We start from the raw sequence: 16,015 nt of genomic DNA on the forward strand, positions 1-16,015 counted from the left end.
GGCTTTTTTGTACCTAAGTAGGAAAAAGAAGAAAATGTGTATACCAACTAGGGACAACGGGATGAAGATTAAAGATATTCAGGAATGAACCCCCAACCTCCACTATAATCCTTATCTATGTTGTCTCAGATATGAAAACAATGACAAATGGAGAATAGGAACACTTTAAAAATGGTTAAAGCTAATGCAGTAAAAAAATAATGCATTTCTCAGAATTATGAAATAGTGACACATAAGATTGTCCTTTTGAAAGCAAAAACTTTAAAGAAAATATCACTTCTGTAATGACTGGGGAACAGCAACCATATTGCCAATGTTTTTTTCAGGAGAGAAGGCACAGATGAATATATACAATCTTAATAACATGCAAAATTTATACTAAAATAGCATACAAAAAATGAAAGGAATATTAGATAACATTGTTAATGGAAAAATGGGTTATAGTTCAAGTTTAATAAAGAGATTGTACCAAACAACCCATGTAACAGTTATTCCAAACCAGAGCTGCCTAACAGTCAGGTTCATCAAGTTGAGACAGCTGTGAAGAGGGCAGATGCAATTCTGGAACATGCTCGTTGGAGCAGAAAGAGAAAGAGACAGTGCCATTGTACAATACCCTGAGACCACATCTGGAACATTATACATAATTCTCATTATAACAGTTAAAAACAGACACACGAGAAATTTCAAACTGGAGCAGCTGCAGAGAAAGGCTGCAAGGGTGATCAGCTGACTGGAGACTGCAGAGTATGAAAAATACTTCATTTAGTCAGTCTAGCAAAAAAAAGGCCGAGAAGAAGTACAAATTTTATCTATAAATACAGATGAGCCAAGCACCATGAAGGGAAAAGAACAATTTATCTAGAGGACAATGTTTCCACAAAAATGAGTATATATAAAAGCCATACAGACTATTAAAACATTAAGGGTGGACCTAATCTTAGGTCTCAAGTTTATAAATGAAATTGTAGAAAAGACTGTTTCCTCACAGTTGGTTTTGGATAGACGGCAGAAGATGTGGAGCAAATAACCCAACTGTTCTTAAAATACAGATGATACGTTCATGAAAAGTATTACGTATAGGACAACTGTAATAATGGAGCCTTGTGACTTCTGAGGTTCTTGCTAGTGCTCTGTTTCCTAATCAGTACAAACTAATCTATTAAATCATGTTCTGAAGCTTTCCCTATCAGCCAACTAGTGTAACTTGTAGCATAGTCAAGAACTTGTGAATCTCCAAAATAAAATCGGTCTTAATTATGCCTCCTTCTTCTCAGCCAGCCTGTTTCACTTTTTGAAATACAATACCCAGATGCTACAATGACCAGTTCCCTTCCACAGCAACACTCTTATAATGTGAGGAGATCAAGAGGAGTTAATTTGTCCGATACTGGCTTAAGTTATTAAGGATATTTCTATTCTGTAGAATGAAGCAAAAATTCAAAGTAGCGAAGACCGAGCTCTACTATGAGACAAGTAACACTTAGTATTGAGAACTCTTCTTTCAGTGAACAGGTATTGCTCACCTCGGGTGTCATTTTAAAACCAGCTGCTTTGCTTTTGGGATCAATTAAACAATTTTTGCAAGTTGCTGTGCACCGTATGAGCGCACCAGCTTGGATCAGCCATAGCTGGGTGTCTGTTTTCCACACACTACTGCATGGAAGAGACCTGCAGAGAGAAGAGACCTTTTGTTCCTCAACTCTTTCTTCAAATCTGGAAATATGACATGTTATCTATCATTTCTCCACCAGATCTCCCTGCTAGAGCAGTGTCACTCAATGCAGTGGTCATCAGGAATCTCCCTGAAGTCCCTCAGACTAAGAAACCTTCTACAGCAAACTTTTAGTTCCACTAGACTACTTCTTCTGAAGGGTCCATATCCCCATATCCTGATCAAAAATGAACAGAATGCTCTGTATTCAGTTAGGATTGGGAGTAAACTTCATTATTATTCTCTTATTATATAAACTATTTACATTGTTCAGGGCTTGAAGAACATAAGGAAGAGCTGTGCATAAACACTGAAGGTATGTGCTTTGAAAAGTATTAGTCCTTCAGTGTAACACAGCAAAAGCCTTGCTGAGCACCCTTCATGGACTCTTCTGTATGCAGTGAGGTCAAGCTAAGCATACCCTTCACAACAGTGAACAGCCATCCCCCCCTGAAGAAGCTAAAATTTAAAAGGATATATCAAATTCACTTGTTTCCAATGCAGGATTAAAAATGCAACTACCTTTGGTTTATGTTTAACCTACTTCGAGTAAACTTAGTAAGTTTTAAGAGAACCTTTTTAAATAATTTAACAGTTTGCATTTCTAACTTCAGCTAACAGTATTTTTACATGATTATCAATTATTAAAAGATGGTAGGAAAGTAATTAATATACTGGGAGTCCCATAAACATGGTAACAACCAACAAACAAGCCACGCAGAAAGCGTCAAACAATAGCTTGGTTTCCCTGACAAACACATTATTTTTTACAATAGCTTAAATATAAGAATAAACTTTATATATCATCAGCTCTGATAGATAACCTGTTACTTATTAGAGCATAAAAGAAAGACAACAAATACCAGTTCTGTGTAGAGTTATATAATATTTCATTTTGGTTTCACATTTAAGTGCCCATTTGATGTATCCCACAACTTCAAATACTGGAATGCTAGGAAAATTCAAAAGAAGTTCTTCTGGTTTTAAACCTCAGCACTACATTAAAAAAAAACAACAACAACAACAACCAAAAAAAACCAAAAAAACACCACAAAAAAACCTCACCAAGTCTAAATGTATGACTTGTGAAATCTTAGGCTAACTAGTTTGACAATGATCTTGTATTAAAAAAAATAAATAAATAAAATCACAAAAAGGGTGATGCAGATATATGAACACTATAGGAAGATATTAAAGTCTGAAAATAAACTTTTTTTTTTAACGGACAATGTAGGCTTTTTTTCATACAATCCGAATTTAAGGGAAAAAAATAACTACATTGATGTAAAACATTCATATGCATACTTCATCTAGTTGCATCTCATTTCTGTAACAAACTGTCATAGTGTCAATTGCTTCTGTAAACTAAATCATGTTAACTGAGGGACTCCACAGAGTAATTAAAGTGGGAAAGCAGTATGCAGAATGCATAAAATTAAGTTTGAACAAATATTATTCAATATTGATGATTTGAAAGAATCTAAATCTATTCACTTTTCGTAAATAAAGTGCTAGCCAGTCACTTCTTGCACTCAACAATTACAAATATAGCAAAAAACTTCTGACGACTGCTACAGGAAACATAAAAAGAAATGATGAAGTAGGAGGAAGTCAAACCTTAGCAAATTCAGTTTCTCTTAGTCTGTACACACTATCAGGAAGCACCTTTGTGACAGTCTTGTAATTGCTCATAAATAAATGGTTTAGAAAAAAAAAAAAAAAAGGTTAAAATTAAAAGAAAATCTTATAGTTCCCAGCATTTACTTCATTCACAGTCCAGAATTTGACAACAGTTTACGCTCTGCAAGTTTGTAGCTTCTTTTAAAAGGAGGAGGTAGGGCTGACTGCTTTAAGACCCTCCACTTGGGGATTCCACTTGAATCCAACAGGACTCTAATTTATGTGTAATATACTCTCCTACTGAAAAGATCCTTATAACAGCACAGTAGGAAACTTTCCAAACAATTTGTTCAGCAGCACGGCTTAATAGCTCTCAAGCTGGATTTCTAAAAAGAAAACCCAGCATGTAGCTGTAGGAACAAATACAGCCTTTACACTCTAATGTGGAAACGTATCATAGAAATAACTGAACAAGAAGCAAAGAAGAATGCCAGCAAACAGGTAATTGAATATAAGCCCCCAATGAAGCAATTATGCTCAAAATAATTAACACAGTCCTTTCCACAGACACGATGCAGGTGATTCCCTGTATAAAGCAGTGATAAATGATACTGAAATATTTTGTGCAGTTCTTGTTTACACGTGATGAAAACTGGCTACAGTTCAACAGATAACTGAAAGGCTAGAGAATGTGCCTACTGTTAGCAAGTACGGTGACGTTCTTATCAGAAAGGACATTTGGAGGTGACCCAATTACAGAAGCTACCATCAGAATATGAAGTCACCAGTATTACAGAGTGCTTAGTAAAGAATGATATAAAAACCACTGGCTGGAAACCAATAAGGGATCAATTCACATGAAGAACAAAAATACAGTCTAAAGGAAGAGTGCAGCTGGAACACTGAAACAAGCTACCACATGCTCTAATGGTTTCACCAGTTTTTGACGTGTTCTTATCAAGATCAGATGTCCTCTGGAAGGCATGCTTCAGCTAAACCTATATTAATAGAAAAACTAAAGCAAATTTAGCACCTTCTGATATATAGAAGGTCAGGCACTTTAAAAATTGATCCTCTTCGCTTCAAACTATTAATTTGAGTATCCAGTTTTGACAGCTGTCCCTTTAATGCTTGCTGTAAAAAGCTTACAGCTTCACATTAGTCAACTCCAAAACATCTGCATGATCATCAAAACACAAAATGACACAATTGCAAAAATTTAACATACAGGGAGAATGTCAACATGAAACTAGACAGAATATGAAATACATGTAGTTTTATAAAGAATTTACTTACATATTCAGTGATTTTAGGTGCATCACTTCTATCACGATGATAATCAAAGTACAGAAAGAAATTCATAGAGGTGTCTGCTGCAATTGCAAAGGGAACCTTTGCACAGTCAGTCTACTCCATTTTGAGTATTCAAGGAAAGTTTTATCATCAGGAAAGATATAAATATAAATCGTTCATTACAAAACATGAAAAATCATTGTTTATAAGTGCCTTGAAATAACATTTTGCATGACTGAACAAATTACTCTTATTTCCTGGAGATTTCTTTTGAATTTCTGTGACCTTGCTACCCAATCAATTTCTCTTGCCTTATCCTGAAGCCAGTTTCCTCTTTCCCAATTAATCACATCTGCTTCTCATTTTTGTTCAAAGTGTCAACAGTCAGGAATGAGTCTCAATTACCCAAGCTGCATTTGCAAGCTAACAAGACACAATTAATGAGAAGAGGTTACCAAACACAACTATCAGCAATGTCTACTTAGTTATTTCTTTCAGCTGCTTCTATCAATCTGGTTTCTTCAGGAAATCCAACTGACTGAATCACTGGATGCCCAACACCAGCAACAGGAGGTCAAGCAGCCAAATCTAGTTTTTGTAAAAACTTCAAAAAAATCATTTAACTTAATTAAAAAAGTCTCCTAAACTGTTTCTCAAACAATCACCAAACATACCCAAAAGATGTGAAACCTGTTCCAAGTGATTCAGGAAAAGTAATAGATTTCTATAGTGCCAATATTAATCATAAGGGTAATCTCCTCCAACTTTGGTTGTACAGATCCCCAGTAGTGGGAAGCCCATATACATATAGAAACATAGATGAAGTAAAAATAGGCAGTTCAGATTGCTATTTGAAGCCTGACTCTCAAACAAGCAAAAGATGCAACAAAAACAGCCCTCAAGCCCCAAAATAACACAATTTTGTGGAAACAATGAATAGGTATCCTTGGTGTGCATTGGATAGCCTCCGCTGCACCCTTTGAAATATTATTCCCCATATACTTGTTCACAAAGCAGTAGCATTGCTTCTTTGCAAGGAAAAGCAGCAGACAGTCCTGTGACTTTTGGTGAAGTTTATGTATACTGTATTCCATCTTATGAACTCAAATGTCCTTAAGAAAACGTTAATCTGTAAACTATAATGAAGATAGTTTCTGACTAAAGCCAGAACAAATTAGTTATACTTGAAAACTTTTTGTTTTCCTGCCTTGAACACCCTGCGGCAGCCAGCTCACGACCCAAACTGGGACTCCTTCAATCAAGTTTCAAAGACGACTCTACAGCCTAGCAAATATAATTCAGGGATAAGCCCCTGAGGCCAATGACCAATTTGTTATATAAAGTAATATCTACCTATCAACAATGTCTTTTTTAATGGACCATTCTGTAAAAGCACGTAACAACCACCAAAGGGGGGTGGGGGTGGGGAGGGGGTTGGGAAGACAAGCCCAGCATGAAAAGAAAAAAATACAAGCAACTGATACTGTCTTTCATGACTTACAGAAAAATCCTTTCTGAGAACAAATTCATTTAACTCCCAAGACAGGATCAAAAATGAATGCATTTGAAAAAGGCTGTTGTCAAATGTTGACAAGAATGTATACACCAACCTGAAAGACATGATTTTGGCAAGCCTAGCAGATCACTACTTCTTGTCCAATCCTATATTACCACCCTTTCCTCAAATAATTCCCAGTGCTCTATTTCTCAAGGAAAAAGAAAAATTGCAAGTTTAACCAGCACCACGCACTGCAGTGCAACTACAACCAACCTTGGGAAAACAGAACAGTACAGTCTATTCCCTTTAATTGATAAATACACCCCTGTCCCACAAAACATCAGTGTATGTATCATCATCCACTGCATGCACCAACCAGCTCTTCTGTTATGCCCATCTGGACAACTCCCAGAAGGAAACAAGTTTGTTAATCAATGAACTGAGAGGGATGTTAAAAGGCTCTGAGACTCTGGGAAACCTAATGTAGCTCAAAAGACCCCTTGAGGGTCAGGAAGTAAAGGATTTAATAGTTTTCAGAGAAGTGACATATTGGCCTGATGCTTCTGTGAAATATGCTTAGAAGAAAAAAAAAAATTTCCATCACACTTCAACAAATGTAAATGTTTAAACTGTGAACTTAGTCTTCAGTTGTCTTCAAACCTGTTACCATATGCCTTCCTTTTTGAGTGTACTTAACATTAAAATAACATGTTTGCACTCCTCAAATAACCCATCTGCTGTTCCCTACTTCTGCTACTTTAAAAGCTCGTCAGCTGCTATCCATTGGAGTTTGATTTTCAGCATAAAATTGGCAATTAATATTTATTATTTATTTTGCCTAATTACAATAATTTCAGGCACTATACTCATCTTTAAGTGCTCCAACACTTGAAATAACAAGGGAACCCCAAACAGCTAAGATTAAGAAAACTATCACAAGTGTTTCATTAAGAAACCTAACTCTGTCTCCCTTGACTGAGAATCTACTTTTGACTAACCACACAATAGAAATAGATAGAAGTGTTTCAAGATTTCATATAATTCAAAAGACCACTATGATATAGATTCGTCATAACAAGCAGATAAAAAGACAGGAGAGAGTCATGGAAAGGAATTTGTAAATAAGGCTCCTCAGGTAATTCCACATATACTGTACTATATACATTGCAGAAGATACACAAGCCCAATATGAACCAATGCAACACAGCCACTGTTACCTTGCATTACCTTGAATACACCTTCAGACTGTAATGCACACCTCTGGGACTGCTTATACATTCAGAGTAGGCAATCATTGGATTAAAATAAATAAAATTCAATAAAAACCCAAGCAGCTAAGACCTCAAGCCTCCCTCATAGTTAAGTACTCTAGTAATATATTGTGGCTCCTTCCTGCCTACCATCTTTGCATTCAGGGCAGCATGTCCCTGCTTCTGTTTCAAGAGGGGAAATGGATCATCTCGCCCAGTCTCCCACATAGTTTGATGGTTAGGACTCTGAGCTGCACCAGCTGTGGGTTCAAATCCTGCCAAGCTGGAGAAGAACTGAACTTCACATTTCTACTACAGGGACAAATTGCCTAATGAAAGGTGGGGAAAAAACAGTGTAACTTCAGATGAATTCAAATGCAGTAGGACCTGACTGAGATTAACTATTCAGATTTTTTGGAGCTGGCACCTTACTCCCACCCATCTCACCAGAGCAGGGTATTCATAATCTTTTCAGTAATCTTAATCTGTTCAGTAATCTTTTGTCTAGAAATCTTTTTGTCCCTGGATCAAAGCACACTCAGATTTCTGGAGGCATCAGAGGTTAGCTAGCATTTAAAAGTACATTGATTGTATTGCTCTAAAAAACACAGGTAACTTGTTTATAAGTACAGTGGTTACAACCTAGAACTTTAAACTTACAAAAAGTTTGAAATGATAGTACTATAGATATTCAGCAAATATGTTGCATTTTGATTCTTTCTGGAAAATATTACTACATACCTATTTCACTTTTAGAGGTTTCTTAGATTTTCACCAATAGTTTTTCTTATATCCTTTAAGGTCTCAGAGCAGACTGCATATTTATGCTGCCAGTATAATGAGCAAAAGAAGAACAATCAACTCTCTATTCAAAAAAAAAGCTATACCTTGCTGCTAACAGCACAATATGATATTTACTAATTCCTTCCACTCCTTTAGATTAGCCAAGATGACTTTGGCTCTGAGGAATTTCTTTCTACTTACTGACTTAGAGGTGCTTGGGGCAAAATCATTATCTGATTGGCCATGTTTGTTCAGCAGCTTTCTAGTTTTAGAGTGCAGGAAGGTTAACGCTAATTTAAGATACGAAGGTATGCTTGCTATACACCTCAAATATTGAACATGAATTCTAGGAATGCATCAGATTTTCAAAGGTTAAGAACTGACAGGCAACATATTTACTAATTGGCTACAACAGAAGAGTGCTGGAAAGCATCCACTTCTCAGCATGACTCACAGTGTACTCTGACTTCCTTGCAACCTCTGGCATTTTACAAAGATGTAGTACTACAAACTTCTGAAAATTTAGATTCTTTTCAAAGAAAAGCAAAACAAAAAGAACATACAGCTGTGAACAGGGCAGGACAGCAGTCAGTGCAGCAATGCAATTACAGCATACAGATGTATGCAGATAAGAATAACAATAAAAGAAATAAGAAATAGCATAAATCACAAGCCCAACATTTTACTTTAATATTTTCCAAGTACAAAGATTTATTATGCTGCAAAGCTACCAAAGTACCATTTTTCATAAAGCTGAGGTTCACTCTCACAGAAACACAGAGAATATCAAGAAAAGTCTTGTACTATTTAGCTTACTGGGATTACAGACATAACTGAAAGATAAAAGATAAAACATGATGATATTTGAAGTGTTTACAAAAGCCAATGAAATACCATAGGTGAATAATCAAATATTTCAGTATATTAAAAATTAGCAAGACTTAGAGGAACACAAGAGGATCTCTTGCCAGTCTGCTAGGAAGTACCGTGAGATTGTGCGGTTTACAGAAGTTGCAGAATAAGAAAACAGAATCAACAATACACTAAGCATTTGTGTTTTATATTTTATATATATGCACATGCATGTTGTCAACCATTTCAAGAGCACCAGATACAGTGTGCAAGAACAGATTGTAAACTTGAGATTTTGCTGATAAATCCTTGCAAAAATAACCCAGTTACATGAAGGAATCAATCCACATTTAAATTATTGACCAGATGCGTGTGTCTTGCTGTCAGTACCAATTGCAGAGAGCACACAAGGAACCTCAATCATATCCTTGACTTCTCTGGGAACCAGAAGTAACCTGACAGCACTAAAAACAAGACTCTAAAAGACTGTCTGGATGCACCTATAGCTGCGTTCCACCTTGGATTCTTCAGCAACTGTTGCCACATCTGATGGTGATTCCTACTGCTGAGATATTCCTCTTGAATTCCCTGATCTGTACCAGTAGTTTGTAACACAGTACACGGTATCACCACACTGTTTGTATTATACAACAGGACTAACAATTTAGAACCACCATTATGACCCATATGATTATTATACATACATACATACATTAATAGAAAGGATGAGTACTTTTTAAAACAACTCAGGCAACATGTTTAACCACAAGATGCAATTATAAACAAGTATGGAAAGGCCATGAACCATATTTGAAAAACCCATAAATACCTTTTGAATGCTCACAAGAGTAATTTTAAACATTTTACTGAATGACCTTTGTTCTCTTATTACAATAGGGAGAACTGCAGTTTCAGAAATACTTCTTCTACACTATTAATATTCTGATATATAGCAGCTTCTTCTTTGTCATTTACATTGCCACTAAGTGGCAGAAGATGAACCAAGAACAGACAGAAGATCATGGTGCTTTGAACATATTTGTTTTTAACAATAACAGCGTATAAAATTAGGTAGCTGATACTTCAATTGCTTCTGACTTACTGCCAGGTCCCTCAGACCTGAGGAAAGCACAGACAGGTTTGGGAGAGGAGCTGCTAGACAGTTCTGAAATCACGAAGCAGGTGTGGAAGCCCCTAATAAGAAGGGAGACAAGTTCTACGTGTGCGGGTAAACTAGGAAGTGAGAAACAGCAAAAGGCCACAGAAGCCATCGCATAGAACTGGCTGCGAGCCACAGGAGTTCTGAGGAGAGGTGGTATCAGCAGAGGCCCTGGTCAGATTTATAAGGAAAAAGGCAAGAGTACTTTATATAGACAGCCAAAGAGAGGCATGAAACATCAAGGAACAGGAAGGAAAAACACTATAATCCCTATTTTCAAGCTAATAATTCTTAAAGAAATAATATTTTTCTGGTATGTTGATATAGTAACAACTTATGATACAGCCTAGTCATTTAAAAGTTAAGGCTGAGATACTTCAAAAAATTGTCTAAATAAGCATTTAGGATATTTGTAATACTATGGATTACAACCTTAGTGACTGTTGGTAAAGCATCAGAACAGAATATTGGAAGTTAATGGAAGCTGTCCCTGAGATATTTCACTGTGAAGCATTTCATTAGATTTTCATAAGAAAATAAATAAAAAAAAAAAAAACAAACCTTACAAAAGTACAAAATCCAAATGTATTTTAAGATGCACTTAACATGAAGAATAAACACAAAGAATGATTTCTTTCTTAAACAACAAGAGAACATCTACCAAACGTGCTTCTTCCCTGTTCACTTGTGCAGTTATCCATCAGCCAACTTCAGATGACTGGTTATTATACAGGCAAAAGAGGAAATTCTCTGTTATGGTGTATTTTACAGAATAGATTGCATACGATATGCATAGTTATCTGCAGGATGGGATAAATCTATCCTAGCTAATAGTAAAGGCCGGGTCATCCTTCTTAGAATATTGCATTAAAACAGCAGACAGCAAAAATACTCTAAAGCACGCAACAGGGAGAAATTATCTAAACAAAAAGTCTGTAGAAAAAGAAAAAATAAGATCAACTACCCAGCTCTAGTCTCCCTTCTAAAACCAAATCCTTAATCACTATTTAACAAGCCTTTAATAAAAAGCAGACTTGCATTAAATGGGCAGGGGGCAACACTGTTGGAAAAAAAAAAAAACCCAGACCGATCTTCAAATCCACCCCCTCTTGAAATGAATGAGATGAGAATCTATGAAAAATAAATACGAGAGAAAGAGTAGAAAACAAACATGACATTCACTCACATAAAATTTTCTGGATATTCACTCAAGGCCATATCAATGATATTCAAAGCATCATGATAGTGTTTCTGGGCTGACAGCAAGAGTGCAAGGAGATGAAGAGAGTTGGCATCATCTCCTTGTAGCTGCAGAGCCTGACGAACATAACCCAAAGCTTCTGGTATCTGATTTAAAAACAAAAAAAAAAAAAAGGCAGAAAAAGAAAGCACCACTATTAGAAGTATTACCTATTACTTGATTGCACATCCATAAAATTTTCAAAATATTCACCTGTATACCATGTAGAATTCTATAGACTCCTGTAAGACACTACTCAGAAGTTTAAAATGGACCTGATGCTCTACAGTGAACAGTAAAAATTAAATAATATATTAGCCCTGGAAAATAAGATACAAGTTTTACTAAAATAGTTCCCTTCAGTCCTTTAAAATATTCACTTACTATTCTTTTTCAGGTATTGGTTGTATTTCTATATGATTTTGAAAATATTTTAATTGTAATACATTAACTAAAATGTACAGCTAGACTGCAACAGTAACTTTTCTTCACATGGACTTTCATGATCTCCTCAGCTGCATGTGCTTTTGCTCAAAGTATGTACACTAAGTGTTAAACCCAGGAATTTAATTAAGCAACATGACAAGTTTGGAATTCAGAAGTACAGAGCCATAGCCTGCTACTGAAAAATATTTTGTGCTATTAAAGTGACAATCCATTCCACTTTAATGTGACATAGTCCAATGTCTCTGCTACTCGTTAGTAATGAAAAGTAGTCACCTAGAGTATGTAAACTACTGTGCTCAAAACAACTTCCTAAAATAAACATGACACAGGAAAAGGCTTACCATGACACATACAAAGCAGCTCCACATTATCCAAATTCATGTGATATATGGTGGAATCCTAAATCCCTTAAACATAACAGCTGTACAAGTTGGACTGAGCTCTGATCTCTTTTACAGCTTTAAAATATTTTCCAGATTTCTTAAAAACATTTTTGTAATTTTGTTCACAATAACCAAACCTCCTACAAGCATTCAGAAAAGGCACGGATCTTAGCAGATACTCAAGTTTTAAGCACTGCAAAATCATTAAAGATTAGATTTAAGAGTCCCACTCTCCAGATAACCAGTCTGAGCAGAGACTACATGTAATAGGTAAAACCAGGGTGAAAACCAACTTTTTTTTTTTTCTCTCTCCATCCAGAAACATAAATGCTAAAACAAATAAATTGAATGACTTATGTCCTATTTCTAATCCTAGAGCTGGAAATATTGTGGCAGAACTCTGGAGAAGTGTACAAGACTGAAGGTGTTCAGAGAGAATATTTCGGGGGGGTGGGGGGTGTCCATAGATATGCATATATGCACAAAGAAAACCAGGTTTCTATTCTATTTTCTATGAAGAAATCTTCATCTGTATCCATCAACAGATACAAATTCTAATCTTTGTACGACAGTGTGAGGCTGCACTTTTAAAACACAACTAACCTGTCTGGATATGGCAAGCTGCAGTGCCAAGTAAAATGCTGCCAGATGATCTGTTGGAGACAAACTGTGAGCCCTTAAAAACAAAGAAACAAAACAAAACAAACAGTGAATTTTTCTCTGGTTAATACAGGCTAGACATACACACATATGCATGTATATTCATGTACCCATATTCAGATCTCTTCACTACACATATGCTCATATTTTGATATACGTGGTTTCATTCCAGTGACTTTTCTGTCACTTTTAATAGAAAATCATTGTTATATGTAATAGAAATTATGTTATTTTTAATAGAAATTATGTAATTTCAGTATAAATCTTAAAAATGAGCAATACAAAATGATTCTTCAATTAAAATACACTCCTAAACAAACACTACATGTAATTATCTAAACGGAAAAAAAAAAAAATCCCCCAAACCAACACGCATTCAAAGACAAGAGTTATGTCATCTGCACGAGAAGTACACAAGCAAATCGCACCGACCCTGACGAGGATGGTTCTGAAGCACAGAACTCAAAGAGGAAGAGTAGCAGCAAAGTAGATCAGAGTTTTGTTCATTCTTCAGACTCCCAAAGTTTAAGGACATTTTCAGTCCAGCATACTAAGCCTCCTAGGAAGCCAGTTACTTCTTGGCTTTGAATTGCTTTGAGATTAAGTTAGCAGAGCACCATGGTATGTAGCAATGTAAAAGAAATCTAGGCTGGACTGATTCTTTATCATAGCATTACAGTAAAAGGCAGCATAAGATCTGACTCATCATGAACCTCTGTCTTCTCAAGTCCAAAGAGACAGCTCCATTAGTTTAGCAACTACACCCAACCCGTATCAAAGTAGTTTAAGTTATCAGGAGACAGTTTCATATTTTGTTAAATTCATCTCTAAATTGGAGATTTGAGTCAAATATAAAGCCTAACAGGGCCCAGGACCAGTCCTTTTTTAAATTTAAGTTCACAAATTAAGCAAGACTAAGTAAGAACAAGACATTTTAACTTAGAGAGTACTTGTTCAGTCACCCAAGCTTCAGCTAGTGAAAGAATAAAGCTGTTACTATCTATCAACCATTTGGTGAGTTCTGTGAAACGTCAATTCACACCAATCACAGGAAAAGCACTGAAAGTCTTCCAAAAAAAAAAAAGTTAGTGAAACAAACACCCCCTCAGCACTGTGCAAAGATGGCAACAAGCACCTTCTCAAATGGCCACTATCAGAAACTGGTAGCCTTGAAATCTGGCATAGGCAAGGGTCCAAAACATAACTATTTCTTCAGGACCTCTATTTCTTCAGGAATTGGTCCTCTAGGTAAGTGATTAAAAAACTCACAAAAAGCCCCAAACAAACAAACAAAAAACTTGGCAGATCAAATACTGAGTCCAGTACAGCTGCTTGTTTTATAAACTGTGCAGGAAATGAATGGAGAATTTCAACTTCCATCTCCTGGAAAACATTTATTTTTAAGATGTGGGAAGAGAAAGTAGGCATGACTCTGGTATGCTGAGCATAGCACACGCTCTGTGGTAACAAATTTTTGGTAACATCCTATATCTATGTTATCAACACAAGGAACCAGCAACATTATCAACCACATTGAAGTGTATTTCCAGTACAGCTGATCTTTCAGGTGCGAGTCTCTCTATGAACACAAGTGAGGAAACTTGTTAATATGCAGAACAATCACCTTTCAAAACATACTTTTTCCTTTCTCTTAGAAGGTAGCTATGGGATTTCTGATATGCAGAAAGTCTGTTTGGTTTGAGGGTCAAACCATTCTATTCAAGATTCTATGTGGAGTCCAAGCTACTCATATCAGCAATATTAGCAATTCACTACAGTTGTCAAAACATATACCTGCACATTACTAAAACTTCCGAAAGTTACTTCAATTAAAAGTCTATGTACAAGTTCATTCTGAGAGAGGCCATCAGAAAGAATGAACATATAACTTAACATCAATACCCTGGAACACGCACTTAAAAATACAAAACATTGTTTCTAGCCCAAAGCATCAGAAAGATGCATAGAAATCAGATGCAATTAATCCTCACGATCCCAAGACTTTCTGTGTACAAATTTATATTCTGCTAGTTGGTACAAATATTTCAAAGCTCCATATTACTACAAAACTGAAGTTCTAGTCAACCTATATAGCTAAAGGACATCTGTAATGGTTCACCGAAGAGATGCTAGATATGTTTTCAGATTTCAGCTGGTACTAGTCGCTGCTAGGAAGTCTTCAAAACTGAACAGTTAAGAAGGTATGAAGAGGCTTATTGTTCAGCTTTAGAGAATGAAACAGAAAAGTTCCTGGGTGAAAGATGACATAACACAACCAAGCAACAATATTTGAATAGAGAGTGTGAAAGGGAAATTTCACAGTGATAAGAAGCTGAATATCGTTTGAAAAATAGTTCTCCTAACCTACTGTGTATTGCTTATTCCCTTTCAACTCAAAATACTTATTCTTTTTCTAGAGCAACCTAATAAAATATTACCACAATAAGCAGTACGCTACCTATAAAAGCATCCTCGTATTTACAGGTGGTCAAAATGCTGCACAACCTCAAACCTCAGAAAATGGAAATTTTCCAGACAGGTCGATAGCAGGGAACAACTCTCAGAATTTTGGGAATCGCTATACTAAACTGGAGAGTAGAGGCAGCAGGCACTGAACTGGAATGGACTAGCTTCAGGCTATGGTTCATTTCATCCCTTGCTGTTTCAAAGAAACAGCAGAAGAAAGCAAATCACCGTTAGAAACACAAGCAGTGAATGGGTAGAAATGGCAAGAAATGGTTAGCACAGTATTTTTGAAACACTGATGTCAGTGGTAAGAGGGATAAGTGAGGAACTGAGGTATAAACCAGGAGGTATAAAGTTCAGTTTCAACATGGAGAAAGAATGCTGAAGTAATAAAAACTATTAAAACCATTAAGAACAAAGGAAGAGCAAAATATATTAAAACATATTTGCATACAAAGGAATAGTTAAGACAGAAAAAGGAAGGACCAATACATACCAGCCTCACTTTGAAGTTACCTGCAAAACACTTTTTCAACCCTATCCCCTCAGATACAAAATCACCAACAAAAATCCCAGACTTTGCATTCACATTAATGCACAAATCAGTTTCCCTTCAGGGAAAATTTAGGCCTATCTCACCGAAGTAGGGT

The 16,015-nt window shown here is 36.0% G+C and overlaps 1 protein-coding gene across 4 annotated transcripts in view; it reads right to left on the reverse strand.

Moving 5' to 3' along the window:
- Positions 1 to 16,015, reverse strand: part of TTC7B (tetratricopeptide repeat domain 7B) — a 143,748-nt gene that overhangs the window by 55,700 nt on the left and 72,033 nt on the right. For all 4 annotated transcript variants that reach the window (XM_087747504.1, XM_087747502.1, XM_087747506.1 and 1 more), the window contains 2 exons: positions 12,843 to 12,915; positions 11,356 to 11,516 (listed from right to left, as the gene is read on the reverse strand). In XM_087747504.1, coding sequence (XP_087603630.1) covers positions 11,356 to 11,516; positions 12,843 to 12,915 — 234 coding nt within the window. The remainder of the gene's footprint in view (positions 1 to 11,355; positions 11,517 to 12,842; positions 12,916 to 16,015) is intronic.

The sequence above is a fragment of the Nipponia nippon genome, unplaced genomic scaffold, assembly GCF_047370975.1.
Source record: "Nipponia nippon isolate SJK-2023a ecotype South Korea unplaced genomic scaffold, ASM4737097v1 scaffold_11, whole genome shotgun sequence".
Classification (NCBI taxonomy): Eukaryota; Metazoa; Chordata; class Aves; order Pelecaniformes; family Threskiornithidae; genus Nipponia; species Nipponia nippon.